General features: G+C 44.2%; 1 protein-coding gene across 2 annotated transcripts in view; it reads left to right on the top strand.

Moving 5' to 3' along the window:
- The first annotated feature begins 2,744 nt into the window (after positions 1–2,744).
- The window catches only part of MYO3A (myosin IIIA), a 101,056-nt gene continuing 81,378 nt past the window's right edge, over positions 2,745–22,422 (top strand). For both annotated transcript variants that reach the window (XM_083406047.1, XM_083406048.1), the window contains exons 1-4: positions 2,745–3,159; positions 8,149–8,331; positions 10,415–10,549; positions 21,934–22,038. In XM_083406047.1, the coding sequence (XP_083262173.1) occupies positions 8,164–8,331; positions 10,415–10,549; positions 21,934–22,038 (408 nt within the window). In that variant the 5' untranslated portion in view covers positions 2,745–3,159; positions 8,149–8,163. The remainder of the gene's footprint in view (positions 3,160–8,148; positions 8,332–10,414; positions 10,550–21,933; positions 22,039–22,422) is intronic.

Consider the following 22,422-nt stretch of genomic DNA (forward strand, 5'->3'; position numbering starts at 1 on the left):
TCAGGGCAGCCTATTTTGGTATGTGGAGCACACTGAACAGCAATACTCAGGCATCATACACACTCTCCCTCCTAATTCTGTTCCTCGGTTTGTTGATCTTCGAAGCAAGCTGTAACCAACATCCAGCGTTAAACACAAGAGTTCATGCTTGTTCTGGACTGACAGCCATTTTTATTTCTCCTCGGGGCTGAATTCCTCTGTTTCTCACTATCTAGAGTGGCCTGGTGAAAAAGGCAACAGGGGGCTACTGCACCTTTAATAACTCCAGAGAAGAGGGAAATCCACAGAAAAATATTTCACGAGATTCTGAAAGGTGCATGTGCTCCTTTAAAACAAAACAAAACCTGACCACCCCTAGTTGACCACCCCTGACCACTACTAGTTGTCTGGTCCATTTTAATTCAATGCATTTCTGCCCAGAAAGACTTGAGGGCAGCTATTCAGCAGCCGTTCAGTAAGCCTGTCTTCTGTTGGGTGCTGAAGAATAGCTCCATTTTGGAAGGAGTTGAACGGCATGCCCTAGATATGAAAGACTATGTGTCCTATTAGCATGCTGCCTTTTAAAATGGGTTTATACAGACCACACAAGCGTTTCTTCAGTCATCTGTGGTTAAGATTTTGGCAGATCCAGATCCGTAAGTTGAATTCTACTCTTGCTTGATATTTTTTCAAGAGTAGAGAACTGCTATAGCAGGCCAAATGCAAAAGAGGAGGGGGTTCTTGTATTTTTAACAACTTTACAGAAGACAGAATTCATTTATTAATTGCCTTCCATGTACATAATTTGTCACTCAACTAAAATGCCTGTGACTAATCTGCAGGTATAGTTAAAAACAGAGGAGGTGGCATCATCCTGTTATTTGCTAAAAATGTATACCATTTAGTACAGGGGTGGGAAAGCTCCGGCCTGCCTGCAGACCACATTGGACCCATAATGCAAAACTCACTCACCTGCTGCACACCTGACATCAGGTGTGAGGCAAGCAAAGATGTGGCTGCCCTGCTGAAAGCAGGATTAAACCTCTTGCACATCAGCTGATGTGTGTGTGGGGAGGGAGTTTATTCCTGCTTGATTGCTATCTCCCTACCCCTTTAGCTAATTTTGACAGGTGGGTGGAATAGCCCACCTGTCAAAATTAGCTCCCTAGCTAATAATATTACTATCAATAACAATGATAATTCCCCTCAGCAGTTTACATAAAATTCCCTTCCTTTTAAATATAAAACAGGTGTGTTATGTTCACTGAAAACATTTATTTCAGTAAGCCCACTTATTTAATTGTGTACACTTCCTTTTAAATTTTTGCAGATTTTACCTGTGTCTTTATTGAAAATAACTTATACTGTTTTTGTACTACAGCTTAGGGTTGTTGTTTTTTAAAAAAATGAACTGGTTTCCAAACATTTCTAAATAAATAAAAGCAATAACGGTGCGACAATATTTCAATAGCATTTCCTAAAAACAAAAGTGAACTATACATAAACTAAAACTGAAAATGTACAGAACAGAAAATTTAAAAAAAATTAGGAGCCACAATCTAGCAAAACCTGGGTAAACATGTAAGTTTTTAAGAGATGTCTGGAAATCCCCGCTGTCTCCGTCTCATTAATTATCTGAGAGAGAGCATTCCAGAGGATAGGTGCTGGTGAAATGACCCCAGCAGGGTCTCATCAGAAGATATCAGTCACCAGCTTGGTCTGTACCATGGAAAACATGCCAGCAGATATATCTTCTAGGTGTGCCACTCCCAATTTGTTTAGGGCTCTAAATGTCAACAACAAAACCTTGAACTTGACTGAGTAGCTAATAGGCAGCAAGCGCAGATTTTTCATCACCGGTGTAATGTATGTCAAGTGAGTTAATGGGAACTTACTCTGTGGTATGGTTTGAGGGACCTATTGGCCTGCCAGAGTGTCCAATTTAGCCCAGAGGCCATTTTCCCCAAACCACACTGACCTGTCGAACAGCTGTCATCACTGAGTGACATCAGCTGATGGGCAGGTTTCAGTTCTCTTTGCCAGCCCTTTCCTTGTGCCAGTGAAGCAGACACCTTCCCCCACCTCTGTGGGTCAACTTTGACAGGTGGGCAGGATCACCCACCTATAGTGACATCAGGTGAGTGACCCCCACTCCCACCTCTCAAAGTTGGCCCAAGGATGTGGGGTGTGGCCGAACCAGGCCAGAAATATTCCTCGCCCCTTCTCGGTTTCCTAGGCCACTCTGCGTAGTGGTTAGAATATCTGACTAAGAAGATCAGAGTTCGAATCCCTGTGTTGCCCTGAAGCACAGTGGGTGACCCCGGGGGCAGTTGCCGGCTCTCAAGCGAACCTTTCTTAGGAGGACAAACCGTGGCATGCAGGTGTGCGTCGTCTGCAGCTTTCCAGAGTGAAGAAATAGTTTACTTAGGGTTTCAGCCTTCAGAGCCCCTTCCCAGAGTCCTGGCTTTGCGCTTCGGGTTATCAAAATATATGGGCATCCTTCTTTAGCCCGGTTGCAGACAGCAGCAGCAGCAGCAGCACCTGCCGTTCACGTCCACAACGAGGAAGAAAAAGGGCTATCAACGCGGGGAGGGGCTGATCTGCTGCGACTAATGCAAAGCTTATTGCTTGTCTCTCCTAACGCCAGGTGGCTGCTATCCAGGCCACCAGGAGGAGGAGGGCAGGCGGCGGATTTTATTTTACTTTTTTTTTTTTAAAGGAGAACAATCTGTTGCATGTCTCATTAGAAAGAGTGCGAGGGGCGCGCGGTGGTGGGGACTGAGATGGGTGTCTCCCTTATGGATGCCTGGAAAATAGGGGGAGGACAAGGAGGAGGGCGAGAGCCTGCTCGCGTGGCCTTCTGTTGACCCCCGGGGTAAAGCATCCGCTATAGGGCAGGCGAAGGGTCAGGATCCGACGGGCGGAACCCCTGGGCAGCTGCCTGCTCAGCCGGAGCAACCTGATCTGGCCATCTGGAGCGAGGAGAGCTGAGCGCCGGTGGCGCCGGGATCTCTGCTTTCCCGCCCTGATTCTCTGCGGGCGCCGCTGGATGGGCCGAGCTACCCGCGGGCAGAGGGAGCTGGTGGCCGCGCAGGACTCGAACCCGCGCCCGAGCCGCTCTCCAGCGGGGCAGGAAGAGTCGCGCGGGGCTCCTGTCTCCGTCCTGCACCACCAGGCAAGGTAAGCCCCCTCGCCCCCCAGGGTGGTGTCGAGAAGATGGGGAAGGTTGGGTCGGAGGAGCAGCTGAGCGCGCGCGATGGGGAGGAAGATCGCCCTTGCAGGGAGCGTGTAGGATTCCGCGCAAGGAGCGCGCGTTTACCAGAACGGCGAGCTGTGTGCCTTGCTGCTCGTGGAGGCAGCAAGGGATCTGCTGCGTGTTATCTCCCCACCATAGGTGCCGGCGTCCTGGGTGCTCGGACACCCACAGAATTCCCCACGAAGGGGCTGGGCACCCACAAATTTCGGCGCCAGGGCCACGTGCGCTGCATGGCACCCACTGCCCCGGGCACCCACGGTCGTGGGGCCAAACTGGCACTCCTGCTCCCAACCACCGCCAATCCCCGGTTATCAGACTGAACAAAAACTCATGGCGTGTGTTTGCTGGGGAGCAAGCTGCATAGGATCGGGCTGCGCGCGTAGGCAGCAATCCTAAACCGATTGTCGTGGGAGTAAAGTAAGATAAATGGACTTCAGTGGGGTTTGTGCAAATGAGTTTTGCGGGTGTTTTACGCGGTCCCCTTTGTTCTATGGGGCTGCCTCCCTAGTAAAGGAAAGAGTAGCAGCTATACAGCTGCACATAAAACGTTTTAAATGTGTTGTAAGATGAAAGTAAGTGAGTTTGTTCACTGGCTGCTAACGCCCATGTTCAGAAACTTGGCAGTAGTCTCGCTTTGGTGTCAGTGTGAAGTGCCATGAACCCTAGTGACATCATAGTAATAGCAAAATATTAATTTTAAAAGCATGAGTAGTTAACGCATGTGTTGGTTTGTCACATGTACATGTGGACTACACATGACAAGAAGCAGGATCCAATTGCAGATGCAATTTCTCTCTTGCCCTGTGTGCAAACACAGACCCTGGACTCTTACAGGCTGTAATGAGATATGGTCAGCTGCTGCATAGAAGGGAACCTGTTGCATAGGATGTGGCCTTGAGTCCCATCGATTTCAATGAAATGTGCTTCCAAGTCAGTGTGCTGAGTGTCACAGGTGTGGTGCCTTCAGCTTCTGCACTTTTCACACCTCTGCGCATCGCAACTTTGTCTAGTCTAGAGGTCCATGAGTGGTTTGACCATGAGAACGTGTAGTATGCCGTAGGCAACGTTACAAATATATATCGACAACTGCCATTATCCTAACTTTATATTGTTTACCTTTTTTCTAGCTGGCTAAACTCACTGCCCGTATTGGTGTTGTCATAAGGAAGCACAGCTCTCGTGTTAATCTAGCCTGTTCTGGAGGGTCTATAGATGCCTTGTTCTTAACTGGCTTTGGGGGAAGTAATCATGTTATGTACCGGTATGTGCAGTTGGATGTGCAACTGTGTTTTAATGCCAGGAGCCTTTCCTTTCCTTGACCAGGTTATCTGATACTCTTCCTTAATTTCTAACTTGGATATCAGTACTCAGATAAAGCAAGCAATTCTTGGGTTACGGGTGACCCAGTTCTTTGGCCACCGATGCTTTGTTGTTGTCAGCTCTGACAAATAGACTTGAGCAAAGGTATTGATTTTTATGACACTTGTAAATGTTCATTGGCTTGTAATAGGAAAATTAAAAGGTGCTTAGACTTGGGGATCTGGCTTGCTCTTCAGAAATGTTCATTGGGCATCCACTGGTTGAAAAATCACTTTGGGTTTTCGTTTTGTTTTGCTGCGTTTCTTAAATTGAGTGCTGCTAAGAGGAAAGTAAATGTGAGTTTGTTCATGGACTACTGATGCCTAACCCCTGCTTAGCCATGCACAAAGCATGGGCACCATACAGAATGATAGCAGCTGCATCTCCTATATCAGTGCTTCCCAACCTTTGGTCCCCAGCTGTTTTGGGACTACAATTCCCATCATCCATGACCACTGGGCTTGCTGGGTAGGGATGATGGGAGTTGTAGTCCAAAAAACAGCTGGAGACCCAAGGCGGGGGAACACTGTCCAATACTATTTACAAATCCTTAGTTCTTAGAGTAGGGAGAGAGGAATCTTTTTTTTTTACCATTGCCCTCATTCCCTGGGGGGAAACAGTTGAGAGCCACATGCCACTTGGTCCTGAGCCAAAAAAGATGGGGCCACTCCCTCCCCCCACCCAATTTATTTATTGAATGTATGCAGGCCGCTCCCCATTTGTGTGGGGGTTGCGTTCTGGGTCATTGCGCATTCCAGCGGTTGTTTATAAGGCTGTCCCACCCCCTTCCAGGGCCAAAAATGAAGCATGCGTCAGCGGTCGTGCATTAATTGTCAGACATGTGCAAAATGGCCGCCGCTTGTATCCCAACCTCCCTCCAAAGGAGCCCAAGGTGGCAAACCTGTCACTACTAAAACAATACAATTAAAACTTAAAAACAGTAAAAAAAAAAACCTTCTCGAATTTTATTTTATTTTATTTATTAAATTTGTGTACTGCCCTTCACTCAAAGATCTCAGGGCAGTTTGCAGCTTAAAAATACAAGATAAGAATGCAAAATACATAATAAAAACAAGGACAAAACAAAACTATAGCCTTCCCCCCCCCCCCAAAAAAAAACCACACACATCTAAAATAAGGTTACCAGACATCCCCATTTCCTGGGGACAGTCCCCGGATTTACAAATCAGTCCCCATACAAAATCCATTGAAGTTGAAAAGTGTCCCCAGAATCATTGAAAAAAATCTGGTGACCTTAATCTAAAAGGATATAAGATGTTAAATAGCCAAAGGCCTGATTAAAGAGGAACATTTTTGCCTGGGGGAAAAGGAAGACCCAGGTAATTATAGACTGGTGAGCTTGACATTGATACCAGGAAAGGTCCTAGAACAGATAATTCAACAGTCGGTCTGTGAGCATTTAGAAAAGGATGCTGTGATTACTAAGACCCAACATGGGTTTCTCAAAAATAAATCATCCCAGACCAATCTGATTTCTTTTTCTTTCTTTTTTCTTTTTGGAATTACAAACTTGGTGGATCAGGGAAATGCTGTGGACACAGTGTATCTTGATTTCAGTAAGGCTTTTGACAAAGGCCCCCATGCTATTCTTGCAAGGAAGCTGGTAAAATGTGGGTTGAACGAGGTAACTGTTAGGTGGATTTGACTGGCTGAATCCAAAGAGATTAATGGTTCCTTGTCAAGTGGCAAGTGGGGTGCCACAAGGTTCTGCCCTGGGCCCGTTGTTGTTCAACGTCTTTATAAATGACTTGGATGAAGGAATTCAGAGGATGCTCATCAAATTTGCAGATGACACCAAACTGGGAGAGGTAGCCAATGCTGCAGAAGACAGAATCAGAATTCAAAATGACCTTAACATATTGGAGAACTGGGCACAAGCTAACAAAATGAATTTCAAGGTTCTGCACTTAGACAGTAAGAACCAGATGCACAAATATAGGATGGGTGACACTTGGCTTACTGGCAGTACATTTGAAAAGGATCTAGGGGTATCGGTAGACCACAAGCTTAACATGACGCAACAGTGTGATGCACCAGCAGCAAAAAAAAAGCTAATGCTATTCTAGGTTGCATCAACCAAAGTCTTGTGCCCAGCTCAAGGGAAGTAACAGTACCACTCTATTCTGCCTTAGTCAGACCACAATTTTGAATACTGTGTCCAGTTCTGGGCACCACAATTCAAGAAGGATGTTGACAAGCTGGAACATGTGTAGAGGAGGGCAACCAAGATGATCAGGGGTCTGGAAAGTAAGCCTTATGAGGAGCACTTGAAAGAGCTGGGTATGTTTAGCCTGAAAAAGAGGAGACCGAGAGGAGATAGGATAACCATTTTCAAATATCTTAAGGGCTGTCACATGAAAGAGCATGCTTGTTTTCTCCTGCTCTGGAGGGTAGGACTCAAACCAATGGCTTCAAGTCAGAAGAAAGGAGATTCTGACTAAAATTCCGGGAAAAAATTCTGACAGAAAGAGCTGTTTGGCAGTGGAACAGATTCCCACAAGAGGTGGTGGACTCTCCTTCCTTGGAGGTTTTAAAGCAGAAGTTGGATGGCCATCTGCCATGGATGCTTTAGCTGAGATTCCTGCATTGGAGGGGGTTGGACTAGATGACGTTTCCGAGTACATTTCTGAGCACAATTCAAAGTGTTGGTGCTGACCTTTAAAGCCCTAAACAGCCTCGGTCCAGTATACCTGAAGGAGCATCTCCATCTCCATCGTTCTGCCCAGACACTGAGGTCCAGTGCCGAGGGCCTTCTGGCGGTTCCCTCGCTGCGAGAAGCCAAGTTACAGGGAACCAGGCAGAGGGCCTTCTCGGTAGTGGCGCCCGCCCTGTGGAATGCCCTCCCACCAGATGTCAAAGAGAAAAATAACTACCAAACTTTTAGAAGACATCTGAAGGCAGCCCTGTTTAGGGAAGCTTTTAATGTTTAATAGGTTATTGTATTTTAGTGTTTTGTTGGAATCATTTCAGGGCTGCCAGGGACAGGTCCTTCAGCCATCATATGTCTAGGCAAAGAGATGTTTTTGAATTCCTCTAAAAAGTTAATAGCGAGGGAGGTTGACACATCTCACCAAGGGAGGGCATTTCAGAAACAGGGAATCTGCCACCCACTTTTGGCTTGTCAGAGGCCTCTGTTGAAATCAGAGAAGAGGCGAGATTTGAACTGACTACCTGGCTGACCTCTAAGCCACTATACCAGAAGTGGCCATCGTGGTGCCCTCCAAGCTCCCAGCCAGTATATGATTGTGAGAGTTGTAGTCCAACCATATCCAGAAGACAACACAATGGCTACCTCTGTACTATGGAGTCCACTGTTGTCTTGGCACTATCATGTGAATTTTGCCCCAAATAGCTGAGATTTTGAAATTATGTCTCTTACTCCTTTTGAAACTTTTTTTATTACAAAGGCTTCTTGGTAAAAATTAATTTTGAAACATAGTGAAATGAATAAATGCATTTCTGTTCAGCTTCCTCTGTAATCGGGACAACTGTTCTCAGTGATGCTTCAATGCAGAATTCTTTTCCCCCACCAGGAGTTGCTGTTTGAGATGCTGCCCTTAACTGGCAAAACGATCATATTTGACAGCTTTCCTGATCCTTCAGACACCTGGGAAATAGTTGAGACGATTGGCAAAGGAACATATGGCAAGGTTTTCAAGGTGTTCAACAAGAAAAATGGGAGCAAAGCTGCAGTCAAAATCTTGGATCCAGTTCACGTAAGTTTACTTTTAGAACTGAGGCACAGCAGAGACTGTCATAGCTTTAAGAACTATGTTTTATTCACACATTTACACCTTCAATCTGCATGGAGGGAGTCCAGATCTTACATCATGTTCATTTCAAGAGGGTATTGTTCCCCACAGCAGTGCAGCACTGGTGTCAAAGTCATCTCCCCCAGCCAGCCTTCAGCCAGCCTGCCCAAGATGGAGCCCACTGTTGTTTCTCCCCCATCATCTTCCCAGCACACCGCCCAGACCCAAGATTCCTCCTAAATGGGCCACCGACACCTTTTGTCATGTTAATGTATCTTTGCAAGAAAGCTTAGCCTGCATTTTTCACTGGCCTCCAGTCTTCCCTTCAATACAGCTAATAATCAAAATCCTACCATTTATTAATTTATAGTGTTTAGGTGGGTGTCCCCCATCTATAACAACATATTCATTGCCTTTATTGGCTAGCTTATTTTTCCTCTGTTGTTTCATAAATTTGCCACAAACCCTTGTGTTCTTGAAAGGCTGGCTGCTGTTTGAGAAAGGTGGGGTGTCAGGTGCCAACTGGTCCATAGTTTCTGCTTCATGGACTGTGAATGTAATGCCCTCATCTGTGGAAGTTTCACCACATAGATTATATCACTTCCTTAAACTGAAGGAATCCTGAGTGTCTGAAGAGGGAGCCATTGCAATAAACAAGGTGCTTGAAAATTTCCATCTTTCTTTAAGAACACTACACTGGATTGAACTGAAGAAATGAAATTACTAACTAAAAAAACCCAAGCAACTGCTATCAATTTACCTTTTTTTTTTACCGACTTACTCATTTGTAGGTTTGTTTTTTCTTTTTCTAAATGCTTCTTGATTTTTACAGCGGTTTAAAGATATGTGAAATATAGAGAGGACGTTCTTAGCAAAACTAAGAATACGTGAGTTGGAACTCAAGGAGACCATTTTGTAGCCTGCAATGTAGAAAAAGAGGAATAATGCTATCAGTATCCAACTACAGTGGTACCTCGGGTTAAGTACTTAATTCGTTCCGGAGGTCCGTTCTTAACCTGAAACTGTTCTTAACCTGAAGCACCACTTTAGCTAATGGGGCCTCCTGCTGCTGCACCGCCGCCGTTGTGCAATTTCTGTTCTCATCCTGAAGCAAAGTTCTTAACCTGAGGTACTATTTCTGAGTTAGCGGAGTCTGTAACCTGAAGCGTATGTAACCTGAAGCGTACCGAGGTACCACTGTATTGATATCCAATTGTTTTATAGGCTGCAGTTTCTATAAAAACCTCCATCCTGGCTTCTAAAGGGACTTTGCAGCAAATGCACTAAGCCTTACTTCCTAGGATCAGAAACCTGGTGCCCTCCACGTGTCATAAGACTACACTACCAGCATTCCTACCAATTGGCCAAGCTGGCCTGGGACTGATGGGAGTTGGGTACAGTATTCAGAGGGCCATAGGTCTCCCATCCCAGCTATATACACACTTACCAGGAAATAAGTCTCATTGAACTCAGTGGGGCTTACTTAGAGTAGATGTGTCTAGGATTTCACTGGGGAAAAGCCCCTAGAAGTATTGAGTTCAGGTTATACTTTTTCTCAGACTTCAGACACTTATGGCTAGAAACCTTCCCCCAATTTTTCTTTTAATCTTTCAGTATTTTCTCAAAAGACCAATTTGTTTTCAGATTCTATGCAGTGCAAAACCTTTTGACTGCACATCAACAAGTATACCTAATAAGTGTATTATTATATGTTGTCCGTAAAACATGTTCACAAGGTGTTCCATTAATTCACTGTTTAGTGTGAATTAATTCAGCCAGTGTGGTGTAGTGGTTAAGAGCGGTAGACTCCTAATCTGGGGAATCGGGTTCGCGTCTCCGCTCCTCCACATGCAGCTGCTAGGTGACCTTGGGCCAGTCACACTTATTTGAAGTCTCTCAGCCCCACTCACCCCACAGAGTGTTTGTTGTGGGGGAGGAAGGGAAAGGATAATGTTAGCCGCTTTGAGACTCCTTAAAGGGAGTGAAAGGTGGGATATCAAATCCAAACTCTTCTTCTTCTTCTTTTGCTTTCCATCCATGTTACTAGGACATTGATGAGGAAATTGAAGCAGAGTACAACATTCTGAAAGCTCTTTCTGACCATCCCAATGTAGTCAAGTTCTATGGACTGTACTACAAGAAAGATGTGAAGGATGGAGACCAGCTGTGGCTGGTTCTGGAGGTAGGTGCTTTGCTTATTGGTTTGTTTTTGTTCTCCTTCTGGTTTTTAAGCAACCACCCCAACATTGAGTGAGAAAGCTCAATGTCATTACTAAAGAGTTTTGAGTGTCACAGGATATTAGTCTAATTGCACTTACTAGATACAGCAAAGGTAGACTTTGTGGTACCCTTAAAATGGCATTGGACTGCCACTCCCATCAGTCCTAAACAGTGTAGCCAATAGTCAGGGAGGATGGGAGTTGTAGTCCAAAACATCTGGAAGATGCCATGTTGTTTACACCTGAGACACTACATCCAATTGACTTTCAGGACCCATCATATCCCAATAGCCTAAGGCATGCCTTAGGAGTCTCTGGTACCACTCCTTGTGTGATCATTTGTGTTTATGATGGCTTTTAGATGGTTTTATGTGCAGATACAGTGGTACCACGGGTTAAGAACTTAACTTGTTCTGGAGGTCCGTTCTCAACCTGGAACTGTTCTTAACCTGAGGTACCAATTTAGCCAATGGGGCCTCCCGCTACCGCCACGCAATTTCTGTTCTCATCCTGAAGCAAAGTTCTTAACCCGAGGTACTATTTATGGGTTAACGGAGTTTGTAACCTGAAGCGTCTGTAACCCGAGGTACCACTGTATGTGCTGCTTATAGCCAGAGCCAGCTCACAGACAAGGTGGGCTGAAACAGTCACCTCAGGCGGTGGAAATACAAGAGGCAGCATCCTGCCCATCCCACCACTTCTGTTGCCGGAGAAACTCTGCTTTGCCACTGGTCTCCCCTGCACCCCTAAGTGGAAAAGCTCTCTAGAATGCCTCCCCTCTCTCACCAAGTCGGCTTTGCCACCTGGTGGGACGGGAGATTCAGCCAGGGCTTCTCCTTAAGGAGAGGCCCTTGCTAAATCTTGCTTCCTACCACCTTATGGCAAGGCTTTGGAAGGGCTTTTCCTTGAAGGAAGGCCCTTGCAGAGCCTCACCTTTCTTTTTTAATGACAGCAGAGAAGCCCAGTCCACAGTGAGAAGAATGCAGCAGATCAATGCAGCCCTGTAGCCTTAGGGCAAGCCCAGTGTCTTCTTGAGAAGCACTCTGGGGAGGGCCAACAGACTTGAGGAAACTATTCTGGCCTGTTCCAGGCATCGGCTGATCTCATGTGAGATAAAGATTAAGTGACTGGGCACCTCAGATCTTGGGGGGAGGCTCTAGAAATGCCAGAGTTTGCCAGCAGCTCTGCTTGTCATCTTCATGCCTCGCTATTGCAGTACAGCCAAGGAAAGACTGTTTCTGCTTTGTTTTGAGCACCTATTTAATGTGACAGTAGTAGTGTCTTGATTTGGCCCCGCAAGTCAGCTGTTAATCTGCAGCAGCATCCACAGACATCTTCCTGCAGAAAACCCCATTTTCAATGAATGAGAGTTATACAGCTGCTCCATTGACTTGTGGGGGTGGGGGAAGGAGCAGCTCCCCCCCCCCCAATCAAGTAAATAAATAAAAATACTTAACTAACTGACCAATTGTGTCACAGATAACTCGGTTCTGCCCCCCCCCATAATAACCGCCCTTCTGATAAATCCTGGCTATGCCCATGTTGACTTTGGAAAACAATTGCTAGACATTTAGGGAAGTCTCTGAAGGGTGGGCGTATTAACTCCCACAATTTTACTTACTACATTATTGTTGGGAAGCAAGTGAGGCCAGCAGCAAAATGTTGTGCTTCGGTTTTAGATGCCGGCCATGCCCTTTACCTGGGTATTCCATTCCATTCTCCCTCCTCCCCCATTTTCTGTCACACACACACCTGCAAGAGTCAGCATTCCAGGGCCACTGAGCATGCTCAGTCCCCACTAGGATGTTTTGAGGAGAGTTCCCCCTCCCCCTTAGGGTTTATTCCCCCTGGTTTTTTATTTGATTTTTTCCCCAAATGATTTCTACAAAGCTTTGGCTTCCTGTGAGCTTTTTTTGCTGCTTCCCTCTCGTTCATGGATGGTGCTGTTTTGGCTGCATCGACACTCATAGCCTGAACCCTGAGAATGGAGAGCACGAAATACGATGACTCATCTTTGTAGTTCAGCTGCAGGCCTGCCCTGATAAGCGTTGCGTTATGAATTCTTCCTTGCAGCAGTCCTTGAAGTTAATTAATAATGCTAACCACACACACTACTAATCCCAAAGAATAATTATCATGGAGGATTATTGTGATCCAGTTGGCAGCAGTGTTTGCTAATTTAAAGCCCTGCCTGAAGTGATACTAAGTTATATTATTCGGCTTTGATCTCTCCCCCCCGCTCTCTTTTAAGAGTTAACATCAAGCGTTTGCATTTTGTTCCCATTTAATTCCGCAGGAGAGATGTATAAATATTTAAATTTAACTGTAAATTCCTCAGTAGGCCTGTACTTTATCAGTTGTGAGTTTGGTTTTTATCAAAATAAATGGAACAAATGTTCTGTGAGGAATTAACAATGGGCTACAGGGATGTTTGAACACTATTTGATATGCAGAGACATCTAAATATTTGCATAGCTGAAACTGTGCTTCAGATCTCACAAGCCAGTTTATGGAGGCCACAGAGTGTTCCTGCCTTGCGATTTTTTAGAATATGTGTGTGGAGTCGGAATTGATATAGATTAGGGAAAGAATCATACAAACCACCTTGGTTCTTACTATGTGGCCAACATCACTGTGTAAACTGGTGTGCTTTATTTGGAGCAGTGAATAATCCCTGGTTATATAAGGATGTTTTTCCACCAAGTTCTGTGACTCGCTTCCTACCCATCCTGCAAGTTTTCTACTCCACACTTCCCCAACCTGATCATGGATGATAGGAGTTGTGGTTCAAAATATCTGGAGCACACTTGGTTGGAGAATGCAGTTATAGTCTTTTCCCCTTTCCCCTTGAACTTGGTAACTAAAACCTTCGGCTGCCTATAAAACAGAACAGTGGTTAGTGGTCCTTCTCAGAATAGAAACCCCCAATTCATAAGCTCCCACAGTTGTCTGTAAAATAAATTGGTTAAAAAGGGTTTCTCCGAAGCGTGTCCCAGTCGACTTATTGAATATTAATTGCAGAAGTGGTTTTACTGCTTTTATAGTATGTATTATACCTCATTATATGCTGCTTCGATAGCTTCTGGCTATGAAGCAGTTTATACATCTGCAAAATAAATAAATGGTGGCGCTCGCAGCCTGTGGCAAGCCAGGCATGGAAGTATAGGAAGATCCCATTGGCCCATCTAGCTCAGTATTTTCTGGAGCTCTCCAGGATTTCATTCTCTGTTCTCTCCTAGCCCTGCCTGGAGATTGATCCTGAGACCTTCTGCCTGAAAAGCAGGTGCTTTGCCCCTGAGCTATTGCCTTTCCCCAAGATGTATATGTATATGTATATATGTATATGTATATGTATATGTATGAGAGAGCCATCACATGTTGCTTCTGTTCAGTCTCAACCCTGTTTGGGATAGTGTGCAAAACAGTCCAGATCTATAAAGACCAAAGGTAGCAGCAGCCTGCTTCAACTATTATAAATTTCTCAATTCATGAGACTTGCCAGAGAGCAGAAGCTGGTATATGTCATACAGAAAGCAGCCTCAGTTTTTCCCAACTGCTTCATATTATCAAGGCCACCTAATGGAAACAGGTGACTTTGCTGTAAGTAAGTAAGTTAGTAAGTAAATATCTGTTCTTTTACTTAAAATCAAGAGTTCTGCCCACCCACCCCTTTTGTATTTCCTATAAATGCTTGCTTGCATTTTGCATTGCATTTCCTTCTGTCCACCTCTATCTACTACATTTCCTTGTCCATCTCCTTCCTTGGCCTAATCAGTTGTGCTGCCGCCTGTGTGGAAACAATAGCCCAATAACAATGTGTACAAAAAGCAGGATACTTGAACCCGCTTTATCGATAATGACGAAATGGTTCACTAAGGAACCCTTATGCCTGCTCACCGCAATAGCGCTGAAAATAGCGCTGCTTTGCTTTTGGCTGTGTGCTCTAATTATACTACATAATATATTGTCTTTCAAAAGAAGCCGTGTATGGGAAATAAATGTGCAAGCCAATATAAGAGAGCCTTTTCCTACTCTTCAGACCTGGTTATTTTTCCATGCTGCCCTGTATAATTGCTCCTTTCAATCCAGCTCTGCCTTCTTTGATCCATTACGGCTCTAAACTAGCCTTGATTTAGCCATTTCTAATAATGAGCCGCGTAATGCCTCTTTTTTTTACTTCCCAATTACAGTAATTCCACTCTTTTAAAATTATGTCCCCCTTTCTCTGCAAGATCAAAGATTTGTGACTACAAGTAGGCTTTAGAATACTGAGGTCTGGTAAATACTGGTAATTTTCTGGGGGAAATTACATATTACAATCCCTTGCTTGAGCAGACTGAGGGCATAAATTGTTGCCTACCCTGGGGTACAGAATAAAGGCCTAACACTTTGTTTTCATCATCATATAGAAAAGCAAAAAGGCAGATGAAAGTTTAGGTACGAGTTCTCAGGTATCTGCACTACTAGTGTCAAGATTTGATTTGTGTCCAGAGTCAGCTGTTTGAGAATCAGTCTTCTTCACCCTAAAGAACTCTGGGTTCAGCCAGGTTTGATCTTGTGTCAGGATCTGAATCCACTGAGTGAAAACGGAAGCTCCATTCTCTCTTCCCCTCATCACTTATTATGGGGAGTCAAAATAGCTCTAGCCTTCCCCCTTCCTTTTGGGCAGAAGTGGGTGAAATGTGAAGGCATGGTCATACATTCTGAGGGAGGTGGTGAAGGCTGCCATATTTCAGAGTGATAGCTCACTAGTGCAGACTTTACAGTTTTGGGTTACGAAAAATAGAAATAATTTTACCTCCCCTAATACTATGTGGGCTATTGATCTGAAAGATTTGAGAGAGGTAAGAAAGCTGGCAGATCAGACCTATTTGTCTGCATAAGTTTTTGTGTCAGGAGTCCTTAAAATATACAGAGGGGGCAGTCGTTAACAGTTCTCAACAGGTTTACCATACCCACTGAGTCAATCACCCATCTCCTACTACCCTCCTGAGAAAACCCCACCCCATGTTCCCACTATATATAAGGGTCTGGTGACTTCTGTTTCAGTGTATCTGAAGAACTATGTATGCACATGAAAGCCTATACCAAGAACAAACTTAGTTGCTCTCTAAGGTGCTACTCAACATTTATTAATTTTTTTATATATATTTTGACCAAAAGTATTTCCCATAAGCTTGATTTCGCTTTTCACAAAAGACAAAAAAGACTGCTTTATTTATTTATTTATGCTAATTCAGTGTTATATTTTTATTGCTTGTGTTCTGGTGTTTATATGTGTTTGTTGTGCATTACACTGAACTCCTTTGGAAAAAGCATAATTTATAAATATCTTTTTAAAATTCTACATGTTCTGAATTTATATGTATATATAAATGTATACATTAATGCTACAGTGAGGGATGAGATGAAGAGCAACACATTTAAAAAGACCCCTTTGCTGAAAATGTTGTAAGGAGTGGTCAGACTAAATTTGCATATTTTCATGTGCTAATACAAATGCAAATTCTAATGCTGGCCATAAGAAGATTGGACTTTTTAAAAAAAATGTCTTGGCAAATGTATGCAAGGTTTATGATGTAGTTCAGCCTAGAATCCTTGAATCATCTTTCAAAGTTACAACTTGAGCTACACAAGATGACTGGTCTCTTTTTCTTTAATTCAGTCCCTGGATACGGCCTCTAAATACTTCTGGAACTTCTGGAAGGATTGAACAGCTGAATAGAGATCCAAACAGCATACATTTGATCCAGTTCTTACATTTAAAGCACATGACTTTTCCCACAAAGAAGAGTTTGAGGGTGCTGGGAACTTTAGGTAGAAATCAACATCAAGCTATGATAAATGTTATGTCTGGGCAAGCATTTCAACTTGCCAGATGGAATGACACACACACACACACACACACACACACCCGCCGCCTCTCACCCCCCAAGTGCTGATCCATGGGTTTTCCTGACCCCCTGAGCTAATTTTGTGGAGTGTGTCTGGAGGGGGGAACCCCTCTGAGCAACATCTGGAGGGCTACAGCCATATTACAGGTTATAAGCTGGATAACTCTGGCAACTATAAAGCTCACCTTGGTTTTGAGATGGGCAGCTCCTGAAGTTTGTTTATAAGCCAAGCTTGGGAGAACATCCCCACCGCTTCTAGTGTGAGAAATTGCGACTTGGTAAGTGGCTGTCAGTTTTCAGCCATCTGCTTTGCACACAGAAGGTCAGAGGTTCTATCTGCAACATCTGTAGAAAGGGCTAGGAGAGGCTTCTGCCTGAAATCCTATAGAGCGGCTCTCAGCATGGACAATATATAAGCTAGATGGGTGACTAGTCTGATTTGGCATAAGGCAGTTTCCAGTGTTCTTATGTCTGATACTCAGTACTTGTTCCTCTTCCCACGTCCCTCCAATATCAAGAAAAATTATTGCTTTATGGGTCTCATCTTCCTTGCCTGTCTAGCATAGCTCAGTGATGGGCTAATTGAGAAGCAAGTGAACAAATGATTTTTTTGATTTTTTTGAATGACCAAATTTATAATGGAGCACTTGCTTCCAGTGCTTCCAAGTGTCATTTTAAATTGCAACCCCGTCATCGAAATCATCCAGCTCATCTTGCAGTTTTAACTCATCATTCATCTGTAACACAGGCGGCACATTTCTATTAGCAGAGCACATGGCCTCTTCTCACCCCAGGTAACCAATGACTCAACACAGGCATTAGGAAGCTGCTGTGCCTGTAGGTTCAAGGATCATTAGCCCCAGTGCTAAGGTATTCACATGGGGCAGAGGATGGAAGAGAAGCAGCACCAGGTACCCAAACATTAGCCAAAGGTGAAAAAGAGCCTAGACCCAGACAAGAACAGGAGACCAGCATCCCCCAGTCCTTCCAGACTTCCTCTTGCCCTGCTGTCCCCACCCCCACCCCAGGAAAACCCAATCTTTACCACTGAACAGGAGCAAACATCCATCAGGTTTTCCTGTGGAAAATGGTGGGACAAACAGAAAACCGCTTGGACACGTGCTTTCTAGACATGGGTCAAGAAGAAGTGTGGATGAGCCCATAGACCTTCAGTTGAACACAGGGGCTTGGGTCAGTGGACCCAGACCTGTTCCCTGTTCCTCCATATATCAGGAGAATATGACTGTGGCTTCCCTTGTGCTCCTGCCAATGCGTCCACCCAGTGCCAACCTCTCCCTTCCACTAAGTGGCAGTGGCACTGACCCCGGTACTGGTACTAGGTGCATGACCACACCCCTCTCTGCTGCTAACTGTTACTGGGAATATGTGATTTAAAAACCTTTGCAAGTGGTTGCATTAACATCTGGTTCAGTGAGTGACAGATTAACATTGTGACACGTGTTCGTAGTTATATAAAAGTCTGCTGGCTCAGAGCTAGAGTTCCATTTTGTTCTTCCCCACTGCCCTCCCCAAATGCAATTCAAAGGTGATTCATAAGCATAGCAGAATATTTTAGGCACATGGGGGTGAATTCTGTTTTTTTCATTTCCTTCTCCTCCCCAATCATATTTTCATGGATATTGTTGCTAAACTGCTGTATGTTCAGCTGCACCAATTTAGACGGTTGACTGTGTGTGTTGTGTTGTGTGTTTGTAAAGACCTAACCTTTGATCTGTGCCTACAAAGACAGTCATGGTGTCTTGACACAATTAGTAAAAATAGACATAGGAACAGAAAAAATAAATTGGAGGGGACACTTTGCCCATGAGGTTTTCCCTGGGCTGTGGAGAAAATAGAACAAGGCTTATATTAACCCAGGGAACGTGGAGTCCTGCTTGCCCAGTTCAAAAAATGACATGTAGGACTATGCTTCCAAATATTCCTTCTCCATTATGTATTGAAATATCCCCCTTTTGAATTCACTACAAATAAATGTGCTGGATGCTGTGCAAAAAACCATCTTTGCATACATTTGTTCCTGCATGTGCTGAAGAGTGCTTCGGCTTCTTCCTTTGAGGATCAGTGATTTTAACTTCGCCTGACAACTGCTTTTCAACGCCTTCATTTTATGCACCACCCAAAGTGCCAGTTTATAGGAAGATCAAATAATAATTTAAAAAGTATCAGATACTAAGAAAGGGAGTTGTGTGGAAAGCGTGTTTATTTTGTATTGTTAACAGGTTTCTTGGCGTGCCAACCTTTAATTTATACTCAGTGTTAAAAAGGTGGGGGCACAGTTCAGCGGTAGAGCACTTGCTTGGCATGCAAAAGGTGCCAGCTTCAGTCTCCAGACAGGCCTGGGAGAGACCCCTGCCTAAAATCCTGGAAAGCCACTGCCAGTCAGTGAATGCAGTACCGAGCTAGATGGGTCAACATTCTGTCTTGGTGTATGGCTGCTTCCTAGGTTCTTATGTAAACCTAAGATGGCTGGCATCCATCTGTCTCGGAAGACAATGGAGGACTGCGCCTTTGGAGGTGGTCAAGCTGTTGGATGTTTGCAGCGCCTGCTGTGGCTGTAGAGAGACATAAGGGAGAGACATGTTTTGTTGCAGTTGGGGCAGATGAAGGTGTCCAGTTATGCTCCTGCAGATGCACCATGGCATTTCTTCTCTCTGCGCTCCTCCCAGTGGTCATTTCGCCTCTGATCACAGCTAGGAGTACACAACTTGACTGCCTGTCTCCAGGTACTGCGGCTCCCTGCAAGGGATTTTCACATGGCAGGGTTGATGATGCTGCCAGCCTTCATCTTACGTTTGCAGATTTTTGGGGTTCGTTATCTCGGGTGGCACACCAAAACAGTTTCTTCAGGTCCACGATCTCACCTGGTGACCCAAAACATACATTTTGGGGTACCATGCCTGAGAAAACCAACATTTTTCCAGGGTTTGAGATCTCGCATGGGTCATGTGATTCATGTGGGACTGCAGACACAGAAGATGGCGTCCCAGATTTGGACTGTGTCATGTTAAGGGTATGTGTTTGAAGGGAATGTGTCTTCAGTCAGAAGAGAAAGAGACCCATCAGTGAGGAGCAATTGTGTGGATGGGAGATTGCATGTGTGCTTGTTCTGGTAACGCACCACTTCTGATCCCTCACCTGAATTGAGTGTTCATTGTGGCTCATGAAAGGGCCAGGCCTTCTGCAAATATTTAAACTGATGAGAAGCCCTGTCCTTGGATGGCTTATGCCCAACAGAGCCTCACTTGAAGAGCACAGAGCTAACCTCAGCGTATTATTTTGACAAATGGGCAGTCGATACACCACAGATTCCCACAGGACTGCAAAACTTCCATTGAGTTTCAGTTTGTTTACATCGATTGTATGACAAGATAAACATGGACAATTAATGAAGCATTCAGCTGTCCTTAAAACAGACTGCCACATGAGAATCTAGGTAAATAAGTCAAGTATTTCTGTGGGAAGGGTAAACGGAGCCACTTTTTCTAGTGATTGCCTATATCTCTTTGCGTGCAAGGCCTCAAGTTTCCTGCTAACTGCTACCAAAGGTCAAAACAAACGAGTGAGCTGGCTGAATAACATAGCTCTTACTTCCTTCTAGATGGGCCATTGCAATAAATAAGTAGGAATACCTTACATAGTGGCCTAAACTACAAGCACAATGTCTTAAATCATAAGGGATCTCCTCAGGTTCTCCTCCAAAACAGCATAAAATTATGTGAAAGCTCCCAGTTTTTGAGATGTGATATATAGTTCATCTTGGAAAAGGAATGTAGCTCAGTGGTAGAGGACATACTCTGCGTACAAAAGGTCTCAAGTTCAATTCCTGGCATCTCCATCTAAAGCTGGGGAAAGGATCCCATCTCTGATCCCATTCATCATGGAAAAGAGGTGGGCAGAAGGCTGGCCTTCTTTTTTGTGACAGTATTCTGGTATGGAGTATCAGCTTCTTTTCCTTCACAGCCTGTGGCAGCCATTTTGTACTGGCATTCGCAGCACACACCCACACCCTAATATATGAGTACTGACACCTCATTTTCTACCCAAAAAGCACTGGAGAATAATTTGATAAAGGAGTTCTGGGTAATTTGCAGCAGATCAGCAAGAATTTTAGAATCCCGGTCATTTAATAATAGCAGTAACGAGCTACTCCCCCTCCAAGCTAAGACTGATGATCTAACAAAATCTTGCTGTAACCAGGAACAATTTTTGTGCTTGTATAGAACAGGCATGGCCAAACTTGGCCCTCCAGATGTTTTGGGACTACAATTCCCACCATCCCTGACCACTGGTCCTGTTAGCTAGGGATGATGGGAGTTGTAGTCCCAAAACATCTGGAAGGCCAAGTTTGGCTATGCCTGGTGTATAATGACTATGGACTCATCTACACTTGTCAGTTAAAACATAAAAAATGTGTTATAAAAATGTGGCACCAGAGGGCACTGTAAAGAACTGATCTGTTATCAATGGAAAATTGCATTGAGAGTTCTATTACATGGGTTTTTTAAAAGTGTTTTTACAGATCATTGTCAATCCAGTCTGAAACCTCTGTTCAGCTCTAGAACCAAAAGCAAAACCCTGTTCTGAAGAGAGCCAGTGTAGTGGTTAGTGTGTTGGACTAGGACCTGGGAAACCAGGGTTCAACACCTGTGTGCCATTCCCTTGGTGTCCTTGAGCCAGTTGTTGTCTCTCAGCTGAATCTATGTTGCAGAGTTGTTGTGATGATAAAATGGAGAGAAGGGAGAACCATGTAGGTAGGCCTCATTGAGATCATTGGAAGAAAAGTGGGATATAAATGTGGTAGTAATATTATGGCGATGTGTCTTGTGCCTTGCTCCAGCTGGTGGATTTTAAGGTTGTAGTAAAACACCAAGTAGCTCCTATGAAGCTGAAGTATACTCATGAGAGCAGAAGTCTGCCTATTGTGTAGAGTAGATGCTTAGGTAGACAGACCAATTATCTTAGCTGGGAATAAATAAGAAAGCTCCCTATGGTCTTAAGGCGACCTATTTTGAGGGAGAGCTTTCAGTCCTACATGGTTTACTTTTTGATCCATCCCTAATCCATGGGAGAAAGTTAGACTATAAATATACAGTGGTACCTCAGGTTAAGTACTTAATTCGTTCCGGAGGTCCGTTCTTAACCTGAAACTGTTCTTAACCTGAAGCACCACTTTAGCTAATGGGGCCTCCCGCTGCTGCCGCACTGCCGGAGCACGATTTCTGTTCTCATCCTGAAGCAAAGTTCTTAACCTGAGGTAGTATTTCTGGGTTAGCGGAGTCTGTAACCTGAAGCGTATGTAACCTGAAGCATATGTAACCTGAGGTACCACTGTACTTTTAAATGAATGAATAGCAACTGGGGTTAACAAGCCTAATAAAAAACAAAACAAAAAATGTAATCATTACTTTTTTCTTTTCTTTTCAACCAAATAGCTGTGTAATGGAGGATCTGTGACTGACCTTGTAAAAGGATTTCTGAAGCGAGGAGAAAGAATGAGTGAAGTTATTATTGCTTTCATTTTACATGAAGCCCTGATGGTAAGTAAGGAAATGCATTAACAGTTCAAATATTGGCTCTTGATTTTGGTGGAGAATTAATTTTGGTACAGAGTTAAGCACTGGAAGGGAAATGGGACACGGCCCCGCCAACCTCAGTCTGCCCTCAGCCAGTCCTTACCTAGTCCTCATCTGCTTTCCTTCTTCCTTACTATCAGTCCAGTGGGTAGCGCTGCCTAACAGGTTCTAGCAGCCTTGCATGCTGTTATATATGAAATGGAGATCATGGTTTAATAGAAACTCTACATGGTTAAACAAGCCTGTTTCGTAAACCATGGTTTGAAGTTGACTTGTTTAGAAACTGCTCAGAGTTGTAAAGTTGCAAGTAAGAGCTGCCAAGTCTGTCTCATGGCTGCATGAAAGAAG

The sequence above is a fragment of the Podarcis tiliguerta genome, assembly GCF_965153285.1.
Source record: "Podarcis tiliguerta genome assembly, chromosome: 12".
NCBI lineage: Eukaryota > Metazoa > Chordata > Lepidosauria > Squamata > Lacertidae > Podarcis > Podarcis tiliguerta.